Source organism: Podarcis muralis, chromosome 17, assembly GCF_964188315.1.
Source record: "Podarcis muralis chromosome 17, rPodMur119.hap1.1, whole genome shotgun sequence".
Taxonomy (NCBI): domain Eukaryota; kingdom Metazoa; phylum Chordata; class Lepidosauria; order Squamata; family Lacertidae; genus Podarcis; species Podarcis muralis.
The window spans coordinates 9,245,116-9,263,911 of NC_135671.1; the positions used below are offsets into that span (position 1 = coordinate 9,245,116).

The 18,796-nt window shown below is 44.2% G+C and overlaps 1 protein-coding gene across 3 annotated transcripts in view; it reads left to right on the forward strand.

The window, feature by feature from the left end:
* The window catches only part of LOC114587337 (ephrin type-B receptor 5), a 156,848-nt gene that overhangs the window by 48,473 nt on the left and 89,579 nt on the right, over window positions 1-18,796 (forward strand). For all 3 annotated transcript variants that reach the window (XM_077921506.1, XM_077921505.1, XM_028711375.2), the window contains 2 exons: window positions 5,537-5,741; window positions 17,252-17,316. In XM_077921506.1, the coding sequence (XP_077777632.1) occupies window positions 5,663-5,741; window positions 17,252-17,316 (144 nt within the window). In that variant the 5' untranslated portion in view covers window positions 5,537-5,662. The remainder of the gene's footprint in view (window positions 1-5,536; window positions 5,742-17,251; window positions 17,317-18,796) is intronic.

Sequence of the window (18,796 nt, forward strand, 5' to 3'; positions counted from 1 at the left end):
AACATATTTTAGAAATTTATTTCAAGGGGACATGGAAATGTACAGATGGGGAATGAGGTTATTTGGTGCATCAGCAGACTCTGCTCCCATCAAATGCCTATCTAGCGTGCTGTTTTAAGAAAAGGGTGTAGTCCCTCTGTGGCTCTCTCCATCTCTCTCAAAGTTTGGGCAAGGCAGAAGTGAGGCAGGCCCTGTTGTCAAGGTCAAAAGCAGAGGCCCTTTTGTGCCCAGACCAGAAAACAAACCTGATCTAAACGCTTTTATAGAGGACCAGGTCTGTTGCTTTACAGAGGCTTCCTGGCTGTAGTTCCTCTCTCCTTTCCATAATTTGATGGTGCTACATGGACTGAATCCCTTTCCGCTACTCCCCAGGTTCAGTAGTTACCGTGTGCTTGAATCTTGGCATATCCAGATTTATTTTCAGAAGTAACAAAGAGCCTTTTGGCTAACATCATAAGCTTTCATGGACTGCAGTTTGCTTCATCCGATGAACTTATGCCATCATAAATTTGCTAAGTCTTTAAGGTACCACAAGGCTCTTTGTTGTTCATGCTGCAAGGGACTCGCACTGCTACTCCTCTGAAAATGATTTATTTACCTGAAGGTTGCCTTGAAGAAACTCTCTTTGTGCACGGAGCACTGCGAAGAATGCAGAGGAATGTGGAGCTGCCGCTGTTAGCTGCTTTTTCCTCTGCAAGAGCCTTTCCTGGGGAATGAAAGTCATTCTGCGATTGCAGTTGAAGCCTGGGCTCCGTTCAGTCTGTGCCTATAGCTGTTCGAGCGTTCTGTGGGTCTTCCCCTGGAATTGAAAGAGGGCCACCGTGTGCCAGAGTGCCCCCTTCAAACTGGGAGGAAAGACCCATACTGTGGCTGTTGCTTGTGGTGCCTGCCTCTATAATATCATCCATTCTCCTTCCTTCTCAGGCTTTGGTTGTGGGTAAACGAGAGTCTGAAATCAGCAGAAACTTTCTTTCATTCCCCCCCTCTGCTGTCTAAATCAAAACCAGCTTTTCGGATTAGTCATAATTTATTTAAGAAACGGGGGAGGGAAAGTAATTTTCTAGTCTAATCCAGCCTGACAAAAGCATAGATGCAATGGCGGGAAGAACAGTTCAGGTTGGCTCAGGCTAGAATTTCCCTGTAGGTGATATAAGGGATGGAGTGAGGGGATCTTGGGATAGGCAGGGAGTGGGGGGCAAAGATACACAGAGTGAGGTATATGGTAATGTCTCCCTGTTCCAAATCTCCTTCAAACCTCACCTCATCCATAGTAAATTCTTCCAAAGGATGGGGCAATAAATTAATGGCATACTTGGTCATTTGATTCCGGGGTTTGGGTTCTTTGACAAACTTATCAGATTTTGGTAAATTACTGTAGAAGGCTATGAAAATAAGACATGCACTACAAAGGACAACAGGGCTGACTGAAAATGGCAGTTTGTCTGCAGCTTGTCCACATTTAAGCATTACGTAGCTGTGAATCCACTATTCCCCAGGTGGAATTTTGAACATAGTCACACCCATACATAAATTGATTTGTATGTGGGGAGCAACTTTGGTCTTTCCAATACATGCCAGCACACATACCTACTTAAAAACAAACAAACAAACAAACAAACAAACAAACAAAACCCCTATCCAGGAAGTGTGCAGAAGCACACAATCCGGCAGTTGCAGCTTCTCAACACATACTTTTGCAGTTTTCTGGTTTTGTGCAAATCTGAGGGAATTGGAATTAAAATATAACTAAGGCTATGCTCCTCTGTTCAGGAGTGCACTGGAAAAACAAAAGCCTTGAGGATGTACTTTGGTACCTCTGGTTACGTACTTAATTCGTTCCAGAGGTCCGTTCTTAACCTGAAACTGTTCTTAACCTGAAGCACCACTTTAGCTAATGGGGCCTCCCGCTGCTGTCGCGCCACTGCTGCACGATTTCTGTTCTCATCCTGAAGCAAAGTTCTTAACCTGAAGCACTATTTCTGGGTTAGCGGAGTCTGCAACCTGAATCATATGTAACCCGAGGTACCACTGTAGTGGGCATGGAAAGCAAGAGTAGCAAAAAGCGATGATTGATCAACCCACCCAAAAACAAATTTTCTGGGACCCCAAGTGGAGTGGGTTGGAGTCTAATTTCTCCCAACATATCCCCGTATCGAGTAATCCTGAATTTACAGAGGGAAAGCACTGAGACTGGTGTTGCTTGAAGGTAATGCCATGTGAACTACACAAATTAAATTGGAATGCAAAACAGCTGCAAACACACAGTAAACTCCAGTGTGGACAAGCCCCACTAGGGTCACGTTCCTCCACCAGTTGGTGATCTCAAGTGTAGGCAGAAGAAGACTTTCCCTTCTGCTCTTGTCATGATGTTAACTTGTACTACACATTTGGGATGGAGAAGAGGAAGACCTTGACGCACAGCTCCCATTTTTAGCAGCAGCCCCTGTATTTTGTATAATGTGTGGTTCTACCATTTCACTTCCTTAAAATAATTCGGAAAGGCATCTCTGTTGTGGATGGCCCAGCCTTGTGGTGGAGAGTGGCCTCTTGGCTCTAGTTAGTCCTGTGATTTCAGTCACACACCCCTCTCTTTCCCCCCCATTCCCATATCCAGCCCTTGATGACTTCCTAATGTAAAAACAACAACAACAACAACACATTTGCCTCTGCAAATGTGGTCCCCTAACCTTTAGAAAAGGCACAGTTACAGTACCAGTGACTCTGTGTATACAAGGCAATGTGCCTTGGCATGCCAGTTTCCAAAGAACATATGATGCTGTTGTGTTCATGGGCTCCCCAGAAGCGTCACACTGGCTGTTGTGGGTCCAAATGGACATTTTGCTCCGATCTGGCAGGGCTCTTTTCTTGTTTATTTTTTCTGAATGCTGCAAGATGCTTTGAGATCTCGGTATTAAAGGTTGTTTAGGAAGACAGGTATTTTATTATTTACAGCTTTCCCCATAGTATTCTCTGCGGCTTTGCTTAGACACTCTATAAATGGTTCAAGCAATGGAACTCCTATCCACTTCCCCTGGAGAGACTGCCTGACAGTCTAATGGTTCTTTAAATTCCCTCCCTTGCTCAATTTACTCCGGCAAATCCCCTTTCCCCAGATTTTCCTAAAACATCCACAGCCTGCACATCTGCAAGGAAATACATTTGAAATCCGCCTAACTATACTTTATTTAATGTTCATTTTTCATGTCTTCTCACAAAAACATGCTTTTAGCAGCCTTGGAATTCAAGGGCATATGTATACTGCAGCGTAAAATTGGTTTAATTGTCTTTCACCCCAGGAAATATGAGGGCTTTTGTTCTTTAAAGGGGTAGGGAACAGACAACCTGCGATACTTTGTGGAAAGACATGACAATGAAAACAGGCAAAAAGCAAATATACTTTTTAGTTGTGGATCTGTCCAGCTTGACTTTCCTCATTTTTCTGTAGTTTTGTTTTGTTTTGCTTTTAGAAGTCACTGATGTGGCAGATAGTGCTGGGCCCTTTGCATATTGCATATTGGCATGGTTTTAAAGTGTTTGATGGATATTCAGAAAACCACAATACATGTGTGTAATAAAACAAAAACAAGGGCCTCTTACTTTCTATATCTTGCAAATGTGCACATTCCAGGGAGCTAGGATTCGCTGTCGGTTCCTCACATGGGTGTATGCAATGTCAAACACAACTTTCTGACACATGGGTCCACTCTGAGTGAGCCTGAGCCTGGAGGTGTCTTGAAACGGCTTCCTAATTGCACAATTAAATTGTATTAAAACAAAATTCATTTTCACAACGTAGCCTCCAAAAGCCTTTCCAAGAGAAAATCACCTGTTACTGAAATATATCTTTTGTACTCTCCTGTGTGGGAAAGTTTGCAAGTCCCCAATTTGGGATGATGTGTGAATCTCCCTATGTGTGGAGAGACTGGGGTCCCATCAGATGGATAATGTTTTCTGGGAAGTCGCAAACAAGAAGAAAACTAGATAACTGTTTGTCAGTACCTCTGAACCATCAACTGGAGGAAATTCAGTTCCTGGCTGATAGATTAAGGACTAGTGCAGTAGGGCATGTCATTTTAGGGGATGAAACTTAAATTTCTCCAGTAAAGGGTCTTAAAAATAAGTTTTCAGGTGTGAGGAATTCAAATCTGCTATTATTTTTGTGACTGGACAACATTTAGCTTGGTAAGTCTGTGTTTGAGGAAGAAGCTGGGATAGCTCAAGTCAATAGAGCATGAGACTCTTAATCTCAGGGTTGTGGTTTTGTGGCCCATATCGGGCAAAATAGCCCTGCATTGCAAGGGGTTGGGCGTCCAACCCTACAATTCTATGATACCAAGAACATAAACTGCTTTCAGAAAGCTGATTTTTTTTTAAAAAAATACTATCTGAAAATGTCGGGCAATACTTAATAAGTACATGACAAAAAAATTTAAATTATTTCTGTGCAATTTTAACATTTTACTTACCAAGCAAAACTAAAATATATTAATTTAACCAAAATATGTTTTGATTTCCCAAGTCATGTTACAATTTTTTTAGCACCCCTCATTTTGAGAATTTGAAATTCAGGACGCCCCACTAGTGCAGAGACAGGTTAACCTGTGTGTGTGTGTGCACGCCTCAAGACCCTTCAGTTTGGTTTAGCAGCTCCCCTCACCCTGATCCTATCACCTGATATTTCCTTATTGAGGTGTGCTTCCATAACACTTGACTCCAGTGAGGTTGGGATACAGACATCATTGATCATCTGGTGTGGTGGGTGGGTGGGATTTCTATCCCACCCTGGGATACAGATCACTCCATCCCCCCAACTCGAGTGGCTCATATTTAGTGGATTTTCTGTTAACTCAAGTCAGCCATTAACCAATTTGAGAAGGTTAGATTGGTTGGGAGGGCAGGTTTGCAAAGTTTGCACAAAGCGAGTCAACAGCACTGCAGTTTGTGGAAGCTCCTCCATAAGCCATGCATAAGATGACACAGGGAAATCCAGGTTGCTCAATATGGATTCTTGCCTCACTTTGGCTATTGTTAAGAACAGCAAACAGTGCTGAGATAATTGAAACAAGAATTGGCTGTTTTAAGATGAAAAGCCTTGCTGGACCAAGCCAAGAGTTGTAGCATTCTCTTTCTAGCTGTGTCCCACCAGATGCTTTTTGGAAGCTTAAAGCAGGACAGAACTGCAGCATCCTGTATCACAGTATTTTAATATTCTTTTGGAAGAGTGGCTGGGGAAACCCAGCCAGATGGGCGGGGTATAAATAATAAATTATATTATTATTATTATTATTATTATTATTATTATTATTATTATTATTATTATCCTGCCTTGCTGGTCCTTTAGCAGCTGTTATCCATTGATATTCTGCTGCTGAACATGGAGGTTCCATTTAGTTATAGTGGCTAATAGCCATTGATTAGTCCGTCTTCCACAAATTTGTCCAATCCCCTCTTTCAGCCATTTAACTCCCATTCCTATTTTTGGTGCAGTGGTTTCTTTCAGCCAATACTTTTTTTTTTTTGCTGTCTCTCCTTTCAGGTGGAGCTGCCTATGCATGTAGATCTGCAGGCCCCCTGGTCCATTTGGAACATGTGCTGAGAGGCAGTTGTGACTTATGGAAGATGCGGGAAGCTCTGAAGAAGCTACGCGGATCCTAACGCCATCATGAGAGGGAAGAGAAGATCCACGAGGATGGTTTGGCTGTGGATGGCGTGCATCCTCAGTGTAGCATCATCTCTAGAAGGTAAGTGCAATATTGGTGCTTTCTAGAGAGAAAACGCTATTGGCCTTATTGCGTCAAGTTAAGAGGTGGCTGTCTTTTCTATAACTTAATTGCTTGCTCATGGGCACTTGCTGGTCAGCTTCAGTAGGGAATGAGAACAGAGGGTTTTAAATTAAAGAGTTTGTGGATCCTGGGTTGGAGTTCCTAGCATAAAAATCAGTAAGGGAGGAGGGGAGGAATCTTTGAGATGTCTTTGAGATGCTGATGGTTTAGGGCTTCATAGAATCATAGAGTAGGAAGGGACCACAAGGATCATGGTATAGTGGTTAAGAACAGTTGACTCGTAATCTGGTGAACCGGGTTTGCGTCCCCGCTCCTCCACATGCAGCTGCTGGGTGACCTTGGGCCAGTCACACTTCTCTGAAGCCTCTCAGCCTCACTCATCTCACAGAGTGCTTGTTGTGAGGGAGGAAGGGAAAAGGAGATTGTTAGCTGCTTTGCGACTCCTAAGGGTAGTGATAAAACGGGATATCAAATCCAAACTCTTCTTCTTCTTCATCTAGTCCAACTCCCTGCAAAGCAAGAATCTTTCACCCCACGTGTGGCTCGAACCCACGGGCCTGAGATTAAGAGTCTCATGCTCTACCAACTGAGAGGAATGGGGTGTGATTCCTTGTGCTTGTGGGTTTAGGAATGGGGTTTGATCCCTTGCATTGGAGTGGTGCTGGTTTAGAAAACAGAATGGTTTTGAGTGAGGTTTTGGGATACATTACATGACACTGTTCGAGATGCAGTTTATGGCCTGTCATTCTTGCCAAGAAGATAGAAAGAAATGAATGTTTTTCGTTGTTGATTTACACTGGTACCTCGGGTTACATACGCTTCAGGTTACATACGTTTCAGGTTACACACTCCGCTAATCCAGAAATAGTGCTTCAGGTTAAGAACTTTGCTTCAGGATAAGAACAGAAATCAGGCTCTGGTGGCAGCAGGAGGCCCCATTAGCTAAAGTGGTGCTTCAGGTTAAGAACAGTTTCAGGTTAAGAACAGACCTCCAGAACGAATTAAGTACTTAACCCGAGGTACCACTGTATTTATTCCTTTCTAAACAGCCATCTCAAGGAAATTAAAATAATTTAAAAATGGTTAGAAACAGGAAAACAGCCAATACACTTTAAACAAGACTAAAACCCTAACAAAGTAGATTCCCCTTACAGGGTGCTTGGTTGTGTTTAATGAAGAGGTTGGGAAATGGTAGAAAGTGATCAGAGGCGGCATATATGTGGGATGAGAGAAGAAAGAAAAACCTGGGAAAGAGAGAGTGGGAGATGGAAGGGCAAAAGTGTCATGACTCATGAGCAGCCCTGTTGCTGGGCCAAGGAAAATCCCTGTGGCCACATGTGCTCATTGACCTGAACCGTTTCACGATGAATGCTCATCTTTCCCTCACACATGAAAGCCTTTGGAAGAGACAGGTCAGGAAGCAGGAGTAAAATTGCTGGAGAACCGAAGGAAGGAGGGAATCTGTGATGAGCGAAGACGAGAACAAAGGGAGATAAGAAAAGTAAGAGCACCTGCAGGAAGGAAAGTACCGTCTGGAGAGAAGCAATACTTTGCTTGAAGGAGATTCTGGGAAGTTCTGGAAAGGCAGATGCAGCTGTTTGTCATCAGCTGAAAAAAAAAGTGTGGCGCTGTCTCTTGTGAATGGCGCACGTGCATTTTTAGTAGTTGGGTTTTTCCTCCATACATATGGAAGCAGCAACTGGGAAAGGTCCGGATCTCTGATGGTTATGCATAAATCGCAGGAACCCAGCTGGCAACTGGCAGCACCGGGCTTACATTTTCACAGCCGATGGCACCGCATGCATCTTGTAACGCCATTTGCATTTTGGCATTTTTCCTGCTGGCTAAGAAGCAGGGTGTGTGAGCTGGCCCGTAGAGGATGCCGCAGATGGCCTTTTGCTATCCTAAGCAAAGTGCAGCAAGGGGATTGGGAGCCAACAGTGGGAAATGATTTTACCGCTTCTTGAGCAGGAGCAATAATAGTAATTATTATTATTATTATTATTATTATTATTATTATTATTATTATTTATACCAGCCTTCATTCAAAGAACACAAGGTGGTTTACAATATAAAATACAAAAATACATACTATAATAGCAAACAAAAACAATACCCCCCCATATATATTTTTATAAAAAGGCCTTAGATTGTTTAATTGACCAGAGGCCTGGGAGAAGAGGAATGTTTTTGCCTGGTGCCTAAAGATATGTAATGAAGGTGTCAGGCGAGCCTTCCTGGGGGAGCATTCCATGAGGACATGAGATAAAAGGGCCCTACAGTTGAAGCTGAAAAAAACCAACCTTACTTCCTCTACCTTGCCATCTAGTAGGGTACAGTCATACTTTGGTTTTCAAATGGAATCTGTTCTGGAAGTCTGACTTCCAAAAACGTTTGAAAACCAAGGCGTGACTTCTGCTTGGCTGCAGGAGCTTCCTGCACTCGAGCAGAAGCCACGTTGGACATCCGGGTTCCAAATAACATTCGCAAACCGGAACACTCACTTTTGGGTTTGCGGCGTTTGGGAGCCAAAATGTTTGAGTCGCAAGGTGTTTGAGAACCAAGGTACGACTGTATGTATTTGTTGTACCCTAGTTCATATCTCATACTTTCTCTAGCTCTATTTCCACATTCCCCTCCATTAATTTATAAAACATTTCATTTCACTAGGTATCACCGAGATAACTTTTTAAAACAGTAACCACCAGGATTCTTCCCAAAATGTTAACCTGCATGTATGATGACGGTGCAAAAATCCATGTGGTTTTTACAAAAAGATTTCAGCCGTGTCCCTCTGCTGTCGGTGTTCTACTCTGGTGCCCTTTAGCCAAATCAGCAATAGTTACATGCTAAGCCTTTCCTAGCTTGTCCACCATGTCATCTGTTGCAAGGCATAGTGTGATTGCATTTTTTTTGCTCTAATTCACACAGAAACTCCCAGTTTCATCTCGGTTTGAAATTGGTACTCCAGCAAAGGACCAAATACTGGTGGAAGGCTGTCTATTATTATTATTATTGTTGTTGTTGTTGTTGTTGTTGTTGTTGTTGTTGTTGTTGTTGTTACTGTTATTACTGCCCTTCATTATCAAATTCCAGGACGGTTTACAGAATATATTAAAGCAACATTAACTCAAAAGCATAAATACAGTAAACCACATTTTAAAAATACACAAAACAGATCAGTTGAAAGTTGAATATTAAAGATCAGCTAATGCTTGGCAAAAGAAAAAAAGAGGATGAAGCACAGTTAAAGTTGGGGCTTGTCGTCTTTTGGAGGAGAGGGACTGGGTGCCACAACAGAAAAGGTCTCTCCCTGATTGCCAACAGATGCATGCAGACAATGGTACAATCAGGAGTGCCTGATCTGTAGATCCCAGTGAAGAGGCAGGTCAGTATAAGGGAGAAGATGCTCCCTCAAGTACCCTGGTTCGCAGTTGATAGGGCCTTATATCACCTTGAACATCACCTTGAGCCTGGCCCAGTAAAGTATGGGCAGCCACTGCAGGTGTGACATGCTTGCGGTAGATTGCACCACTTGGCAGTGTAGCCACTGGATCCTGCACTATTCTGGATGCATAGGCCACTGTGACCAGACTATCTCCACCCAGGAACAACCATAGCTGAAAAAAATGCATTTCTGGCCACTGCAGTCACCTGAGTCTTCCTTGACAAAGATGAATCATGGAGTACCTCCAGTGAAACTGATCCTTTGGGAGGAGTGCAATGCCATTTAGAGTAGACACCCTCCTTCCTTATTCTTTGAACTAGGAGCCACCCGCCCACAGCACTTCCACCTTACCAGGCATCAGGTTCAGTTTAGTAGTCTTCATCCACCACTCCGCTGCTTCTAGGCACTGGTCCAGGACTTGCAAAGCCACACCTGGTTAAGATGCAACGTGTGCTGATGACATTGTGCTCCAAATCCCCCAGTAACCACACCCAAGGCTACGTATTCACGTTGAACAGCACTGGGGACAAAGTGGTGTTCTGTGGCACTCCACAGTGCAAAATCCAAGGGGCTGACATACAGTCCCACCCAATGCCACTCTCTGAAACCAGTCGTGGAGGTGGGAGCAGAACTATTGCAGCAGGTTGGCTCCCACTCCCAACCCACAGAGCCATCCAAGGGGATATTATGGCTGATGGTATAAAAAGTCACTGAGAGACTCTTTCTCCTGATAATAGTCATCCATCAGGGCAACCAAGCCTGGTTCTGTCTTGAAACTGGGCCTGAAACCAGATTGGAATGGGCTTAGTAAATCTGCTTCCTCCAAAGGTCCCTGAAGCTGATCCGCCACACCCTTTCAAGAGGGTGCCCAGTAAGGGGATATTTGCGACCAGGAGATGCCATACTCTGCTGGATCCAGGATTGGTTTTTTCAGGAGTGGATGCACTACTCCGCCTTGTTGAATTTCTGATGCACATATTGTAATTCAGCTACTATGGCAGACAAGATTTCTTGACCCTCCTTATGCCCAATTATATCCAATTTTAAATTCAGTCATGGAAACAAATTATCAGTAGATAGAGGCACAACCTTTTGTGCACACACTGCTCTGAGGCAGGGAGGGAATTGGTATATTTGGATGCACAACATGTTACAGAAGCTTGGAGATTTGCATAGTGCAGCGAGGAATCTGGGGAAAACTCCCCCCACCCCACCTCCAATTCAGGAAATTCACATAAGCGGTAAAACCGACCAAGGCTTTCAGACTTGCACCACTACTTCAGTGGCGGCGGCACACTTTTCAAGGAAGATACAGAAGGCAAGGCAGGAGGAGAGAGGTTGTGAGAGAATGGGTCAAACCCCACTTCCCCATATCACTTCCCCTGCAAGTAGCTCCCCACACTGTTTTGCAAGAGAATGACATCAGCCCCTACTTCCCAGTCTTCTGTTTGCCACTGAACATCAGTTTCCCTCCTAAGAGCAGGGAATTGTCGTAATTTTGAGTTCACATCTCACTGCTTGGTTCTTGAAGTGCACAGGACAGCCCTAGGTGAAAAGAAGGAATCATGTTTGTTGGAGCTTCAGAAAAGTCACTCAGAAAGGAGAACGTTGCAAGGATCTAGGTGTCAGGAAGAGTCAATCCACCAAATTACTTTTTGTGTTCTTTTTAGGCAGTTCTTGCAGTGGTGGGAAGGCTTATCTAGTTTGCAAGCTTTCCATGAGTCAGTGATGAGCAGATGCTCTTAATAGTTGCTTGCCTGAAACCTCCTTGCTAGAAACACCCAGCCATCAGTTTGGGTTCTGTTTTAATTGATCCCTTTTAGTTGATGCCCCTCACGTAGTGTCCCAAAGCAGAGTTTGGTTGTTTGGTGGGTCATGAGTTGTGCACCCCATGTGGAACGCATTGTAATAGTTTTCAAAGTTACTAGAGCCTGGAGGTCCCTGGTTAAGTCATCTCTGTCTAAAAGAGGCTGCAGCTGGCAGAGAGCTATAGCTGGGAATAGGCAATCGTAGCCCGCAAGGCCACGAGTGAAAATGTTGGATCCAGGAGACCCCCAAGCTATGAACCTGGTCCTTCAAGGCGTGCAACCCCATCCAGAACAAGCTGTCTTCCAGCTTACAGATGCAAGAACTTGGAAAACGTAACACCTCTGTCTTTTCAGGATTCAGTTGCATTTTGTTCTCCCACATCCCGCCCATCGCTGCCTCCAAACACTTGTCTAGCACCTCTGCTGCCTTTCCTGATTCAGATGGAACAGGGGGAAAGAGCTGGGTGTCATCCATACATATGGCATGTTCAGGAACCAACCCCCCCACCCCCCGGCTTCTTGAAATTTTTGACTTTTAGAGAGACTAAAACTGAAAGAAAGCACCTGTCAAGTTTTCCACCCTCATATGCTTTGAAAAGGCACCCGCAACTTTTCCTCAAAAGGCTAAATATGGTCGGAGCTTCGACGGGGATGGAAAATAAGGGCAGCTGATGTGTATTTTATCATTATTTACCCCTTGATTTTCTGTGCAACTTCTAATGCAGGTTACTGTCAACTCTTGAAAAGGAGGATTGTTGAGCACACGCCTCCCATCAGTTGTCTCATGCTGCTTGCTGCCAACTTCCCACTTTTTGCATCCAAAGAAAGTTCTAACATACACAAGCTTATGCTGCATCCAATATTATTCTGAAAAAGTGCTGCAGGATTCGTGCTTTAAATAACTATAGCCAACCGGCCTCCAAACATGGTGTGAATAAAATGCTGAGATAACGTCACACTTTCCTGTTGTGCGTTGGCTGGCCGAGCTGATAAGACGGCAGAGTTTTCTTCTGTAAATTGAAGTGGTGCAATCTGACCTCCCTCTTCATCTTGAAATGCCTTTGAACGTGGTGGTGGAGGAGTCGCCCCATATAAAGTGTGAAGACATTGTACTGAAATACACAGCAGGAGCAAGTCCATAGACATAACGATGACCTCGCCCTTCCAAAGTAGCTGGGCTTGGCTGAACGGGGAGGCATTCCCCCAGTTCCTTGCCGTACTTGAGTGACAGGGGTAAAAATGTGGTTTGATTTAAAGCAGATCCGGCAGATCAGTGTGGCGGTGCTCAGCACAGCAATGATAACAGGATGCTATCCTGTTAGCAATGTGAAGGGGAAGCGAAGCCCATGTTTTCATCCCTTGTGTGGCCAAGTGCCTGTCAATCAGAAAGCAAAACGGGCCTGCTATAAATAAAATAGTGGTTTTCCCTACTTGAAGGACTCCCTAGGTACACAGAAGTATTTAAGAGTAAAACTTGAAAGAAAATGTAAAAAGAAAATAAAAAAATCTAACTGCCCAAATTCCTGTGAGCTCCTAGGACTTAATGAGATGGTGGTAGTTGAGCCTAGGGAGAATAAAAGAGCCTGCCTCAGAGGCCCATCTAGTCTAGCATCTTCTTCTCATGGTAACCAGCAAGATGTCTGCATTCCAGACATAACAACTCCCCTTCTCCTTCTCTGCAGACTGTTCTGGTTGTTCTCCTGACTTCCAAGCCATGTGCACAATAACCCTCTAGTTGCTAAAACTGAAGGTGGCATTGGTCTTTCCTGTTTATTATATGTAGACCCAAACATTGACCATCCAATGTTTGGGTGTTAAATAAGCCATCTTTCAAATCACCCAAACTAGGATATTCATAGAAGGAGAAACCAGTTGCCAATTATTTGTACAAGCTGACAGGTAGGCCTTATGATACACACCAGTATCTGGAAACTTTAAAACGTCCTTCCAATATTGGCAGCTGCATTCTCTTAAATGAAAAATGAGGTGGAGAGTTAACCCTAATAAACCTTCTAATTATTCCATTAATCTTTTGAACATACACTCGGGAAATGCATTATGAAATATCACAAACTCTGTATATTATCTGTGGCAGAGCATTCATCTTACAAGTGTATTAATCATAACCCCAATACTAAATCTAAGTAGTGCTCATCTTCCCAAATCACTGAAGATCCCCTTTGCCAACCTTTTCAAATTCATTGTACTCATTTGAGAAATATATCTTGGTACCCCAATGCCTAGATATGTTATGACCTCTGGGCACCAACCAAAGCAGCAAGTAGAATACAAAGTAGATTATCTACAAAATGCTCACTGGCATTGATTTAGATTTTGACCAATTAATTGTATATGTTGAAATTCTATCAAAGCTATTATTTTTATTAATTCAGGTCTTGATATTTCAGTTCTACTAAGAAGATTCACCCATTGCCCATGTCAATGAAATCCACAAGAACAGATCTCATAAGAGAGACAATGTATTGGTAATGGAAACCTGCACCACCTGACCCAGGAAGCTTGAATGCAGGGTACCAGTCACATATTATGGCCTGGCATTTATTTGGCAAAGACCCCCAAGCTGCTGTTTTTGCTGTTCCGCATAGACTGTGCAAAAAAGGAGGGTCCATTTAGGATCACCATGCATGACTGAGTTAAGGTCTTCAGCATCTCAGATCTTGAGATGTTAGGAGGAGGATATTTTGGTATAAAGGGCAGACACAAGAGGTGTGGGACCTTTTGGCAGCTAGTGGAGGTCATGAGTTGCACTTAGTGAGTAAAGGGACAAAGTCTGGCCATGCCTGGTGGGTAAGGCAAAGGTAAAGGACCCCATGATGGTTAAGTCCAGTCAAAGGAGACTACGGGGTTGTGGTTCCCATCTCACTTTCATGCTGAGGGAGCCGGCATTTGTCCACAGACAGCTTTCCAGGTCATCTGGCCAGCATGACTAAACCGCTTCTGGTGCAACAGAACACTGTGACAGAAACCAGAGCGCACGGAAACACCATTTACCTTCCCACCACTGCAGTACCTATTTATCTACTTGCTTTGGTGTGCTTTTGAACTGCTAGGTTGGCAGAAACTGGGACAGAGCAACGGGAGCTCACTCCCATCGTGGGAATTTGAACCGCTGACCTTCTGATCGGCAAGCCCAAGAGGCTCAGTGGTTTAGACTACATAGCCACAGAGTCTGGCCATGCCTGGTGGGAAAGGGTGGCGCCCAGTGGGTCATAGGAAGGGGACCAATAGCAAAAGCTGTCATCAAACCAAGCAGAAAATAGCTCGTCCTTTGGCCTTGATCCCTCACTCCCGACCTCATCTACACTACAAATTTAAAGCAGTACCATGCCACTTTAAACAGTCATTTAAAAAATCCTGGGACTTGTAGTTTGTTGAGGGTGCTGAGAGTTTTGGACACCCCTGTTCCCCTCACAGAGTTGCAATTCCCAGAGTTCCCTGGGAAGAGGGATTGACGGTTAAACCACTCTTGAGAATTGTAGCTCTGTGAGTGAATAGGGGTCTCTTAGCTCCCTTAACAAACTAGGGTTTCCAAGATTCTTGAGGGGAAGCCATGACTTCTTAAAGTGATATGATACTGCTTTAGGTCTATGGTGTTGATGGGGCCTCTAAGGAAATGCTGTCTAGTTATGCTGACCTGAGAGAAACTACAGAAGCCCTGCCTATCTCCCCAGTCGAAAAAGGGATATTTCACTAGCCTCCCTTAGCTAGCCCTTCTCTAATAGGGAGGGAGCATTTGTAGGATTAAATGTTCCCTATTAGAGGAAAAGCCCTGTCAGCTGCAGGCCAGGCATATTTGCTAGCCTATGAAATATTCACGCTCTGAAAAATTTTTACCAGGGTCACCGGAGACAGACCATCTGGGGAGTAGCCTGCTTGCCAGCAGCACAGAATGCAGGCTGCCAATTTTTTTCTCTTTCCCACTTTCCCTCTCTATGAATCTCCCTTCATATTTAAAAATAATTTGCATGACTGCATTATTATTATTATTATTATTATTATTATTATTATTATTATTACCCTCCTTTTACCATAAGGTGTCAGGGCAAGTTACAATATAAAAATAAAATATTCAGATCAGTGTAAAAAATTGCAAACAGAAGAGCAGAGTGGGTCCAAAAACTTGGTTGTTTGGCTCAGATAATTACCGTATTTTTTTGCTCTATAAGACTCACTTTTTCCCTCCTTAAAAGTAAGGGGAAATGTGTGTGCATCTTATGGAGCGAATGCAGGCTGCGCAGCTATCCCAGAAGTCAGAACAGCAAGAGGGATTGCTGCTTTCACTGTGCAGCGATCCCTCTTGCTGTTCTGGCTTCTGAGATTCGGAAATTTTTTTTTTCTTGTTTTCCTCCTCCAAAAACTAGGTGCGCCTTGTGGTCTGGTGCGTCTTATAGAGCGAAAAATACGGTATTCAATTTGGATGAAGCAAACTTGGTTGGGCAGAGAGTAAACACATGGACTAACTTAAATAAAAAATGAATTGTGCACCAAAATGTGTCCTTTATGCTGCATCTCCCTACATAAGTGCAAGGGAGATGTGTTGGCTTAAGAGATGAGCTGCAACCTAGAGGGGAGAGTTCCTATTGTGCTGGAATCCTGCTTGAGGGCTTCCTATCGGGGGCATCTGTTTGGCCACTGATAAAACAAAATGCCATTGGCCTGATCCATCAGGTCTTCTCTTATGTTCTTACGTGGCTTCAGAGATGAGCTGCAGCCTAGAGGGTTGCCCAGGGTTCTGTTGTGCTTCAAAAACACGCAGTGCTCCAAAAGCCAGGTTTGCAGAAGAGCTAATCCTGTCCTTGGCTCAGCACTTTAGCACTAAATTGGCTAAGCAGGAGAAGACCAAGCATCATAAGAGAGAACCTGCCCCACTGGTATCCCTTGATCATGCAGATAGCATATCCCAGAGTCTGCCAACCTTTTTTGGCTGGTGGGCACATTTGCAAACTGACGAAACAGATGTAGGCCCTACACTTTCAATGCAACCAAGCACGTACTGCATACTGTTCTATTATGGGTACCCGGGAAGACTTCTGCAGGTCTGTGGGTGCCTGGTTGGAGACCTTTGGCAGAGCTGGCTCCTTCACACAGGCTCAGAATTTGTGTGTTGCTCTAAAAAACATGTCTGCTAATAATTTGTATTCAAATCACACTTTTCAAAAGTCTTCAGACTTTTCATATAATCATCACAGCAACCCTGTAAGGTCAATGCTGTTATCCTCATATTTCCAATGAAGACCAGAGTTGAGGGTGCTTAGTCAATAATAATAATATTATAATAATAATTTATTATTTATACCCCACCCATCTGGCTGGGTTTCCCCATCCACTCTGGGCGGCTTCCAACTGAATATTAAAAACAATACAGCATCAGACGTTAAAAACTTCCCTAAAGAGGGCTGCTTTCAGTTGTCTTTTAAAAGTAAAATAGTTGTTTATTGCCTTGGCATCTGCTGGGAGGGCGTTCCATAGGGCAGGCGCCACTACCGAGAAGGCCCTCTGCCTGGTTCCCTGTAACCTTACTTCTTGCAATGAGGGAACCACCAGAAGGCCCTCGGTGCTGGATCTCAGTGTCTGGGCTGAACGATGGGGGTGGAGACGCTCCTTCAGGTATACAGGAGTCAAGACTTGAATGGGGGATATCCAGCTCATAACTCTTTGCCAGCTCTCATTACATTGTTCTGCTGCATGGTTTATAGCAGCCCCCTTCAATTATAACTTGTATTTTCAGACTCTTATCCCTCTCTTGTCTTGAGTCCAGTCATGCAATTGTTTGAAGAGGTGGTTGTCTTCAACTGCTTGGCCTGTCTTCTGCAAATCTGTTGGCAAGCCCTGCGTCCACATGAGGCAAATGTTCTGCCTGTGTGAGCACAAGGGCATCAGCTGCTTCTCGCGAGCAAGTTCTCCCATGAAAGCTGGCAGTGAATAGGTGATAAACAAGGGCACACATGACTCATGCCCAAGATATGGAGAACCATGAGAATCATGCCTCAAGACTTGCAAGAAATCACTTGCAAAGCTGACAAATGCATTTGCAATTCCTTCCTCCTAGATCTCGTATCCGATAGCGAGTAGGGCTTAAGACTAGCAATTATACTGGCCCGCATGAGATGAGATGGGGGTGGTGAGGAATAGCGGTGGATAGGAGCGGCTGCTGTATCAAACTCATCGCTTTTGTCTCTTTCATTTGGCAGAGATTCTTTTGGATACAACAGGAGAGACCTCCGAGATTGGCTGGACTGCCCATCCTCCTGATGGGGTAGGTGCTCCCTCTATTCACTACTGCTTGTGAAAACACACACACACACACACACACAGAGAGAGAGAGAGAGAGAGAGAGAGAGAGAGAGAGAGAGAGGAGCAGCCAGCACAGAGGGATGTTGCTGCATCACTATCCTCCTTACGGTGGAGTCGTTGCTGCTTATCAGTGCAAGAGGGTGGCAATTTCTGGGCTGTGCAGTTGCAGCAGCAGCACCAGACCACTGCTGCTGTTGCTGTACTTGCACAGCCCCAAGCGCGCTGCCGCCCTACCCGACCTCAACAATGCAGGTTGTAATACAGTGAAATACAGTATCTAAGAAACAAAAGAAGCAACCAAAAACACGCATTAAAAACACGCAGCATCTAGAACCTCGCATTACAGATAACGCCCCAGGTAGAAAAATCATTAAGTGGTCCACCAAGACCTTCAGCAATCTTTAAGTGATGGGGGGGGGGGGGGCATTTCAGAACCACTGCTTTAGAACGCAGGCCTGAACCAGATTTCGAAATGCAGACTAGATGGTTATCTCTCCCCCCCCCCCAAAGAAAAGTTCTAGTTCAATTTGACCGAACGTTCTGTTGAAATTCTGGTTTCCTTTATCCTAATGCACCTCGGAAGCATAGTTGGCAAGTGCCCAATGGATGCATTCGTTCCAGCTAGATACAATCTGACAAAATGGACTTCAGCCTAGAAAACCTCTTGTCACAATATATTAGAAGGCTCTTAAGCTGCTACAGGACCCCTTCCAATGCTCCCCCCCCATGTGTCTTTTCCTCTGGAACTTGCAGCCATGGATTGCCAAGGTCTGGGGAGGGCGAGCGCCAACGTCAAAGCTTCCGCCACCACATCCCTTGGCTGCTGGGAGATGAGTCCTGGTGAGCTTAGAGGTTATCACACTTGCTTTGTGCTTCTTCTCCAAGGAAGTCAGAATGGCGTTCCAGGGGTTGCCCCATTCTAGTTTCACAACACAGCAGAATGGCTTGTCCTTGGCCATCAAAAGGAGCTGTATTTGAATCCAGACCTCTGTGTTCCGAGTTCAACACAACGTATTCACTCTATATCTTATAAATCACCTTAAGTGAAAATGCGTAGAATCTCAAATGACTTGAATTATCAAGAATTTTGAGGTCAAAATTTGCACGTTCAACTTGGGAGATATTTTCCCTTGAAAACCTAAGGCCAGGATAGCTCAGTTGCTTAGAGCGTGGTGCTGCTAACACCAAGGTTGCAGGTTTGATCCCCATATGGGACAGTGGCATAGTCATGGTATAGGCAGGGGGTTGGATGAGATGATCCTCAGGGTGACTTCCAACTCCGCAGATCTATGATTCTACTATTCATCTGATGTATCTGGTGTATCTGAAGAAGTGTGCATGCACACGAAAGCTCATACCAAGAACTAACTTAGTTGGTCTTTAAGGTGCTACTGGAAGGAATTTTTTTTGTTTTGACTATTCATCTGAGTTCTGGATACTAA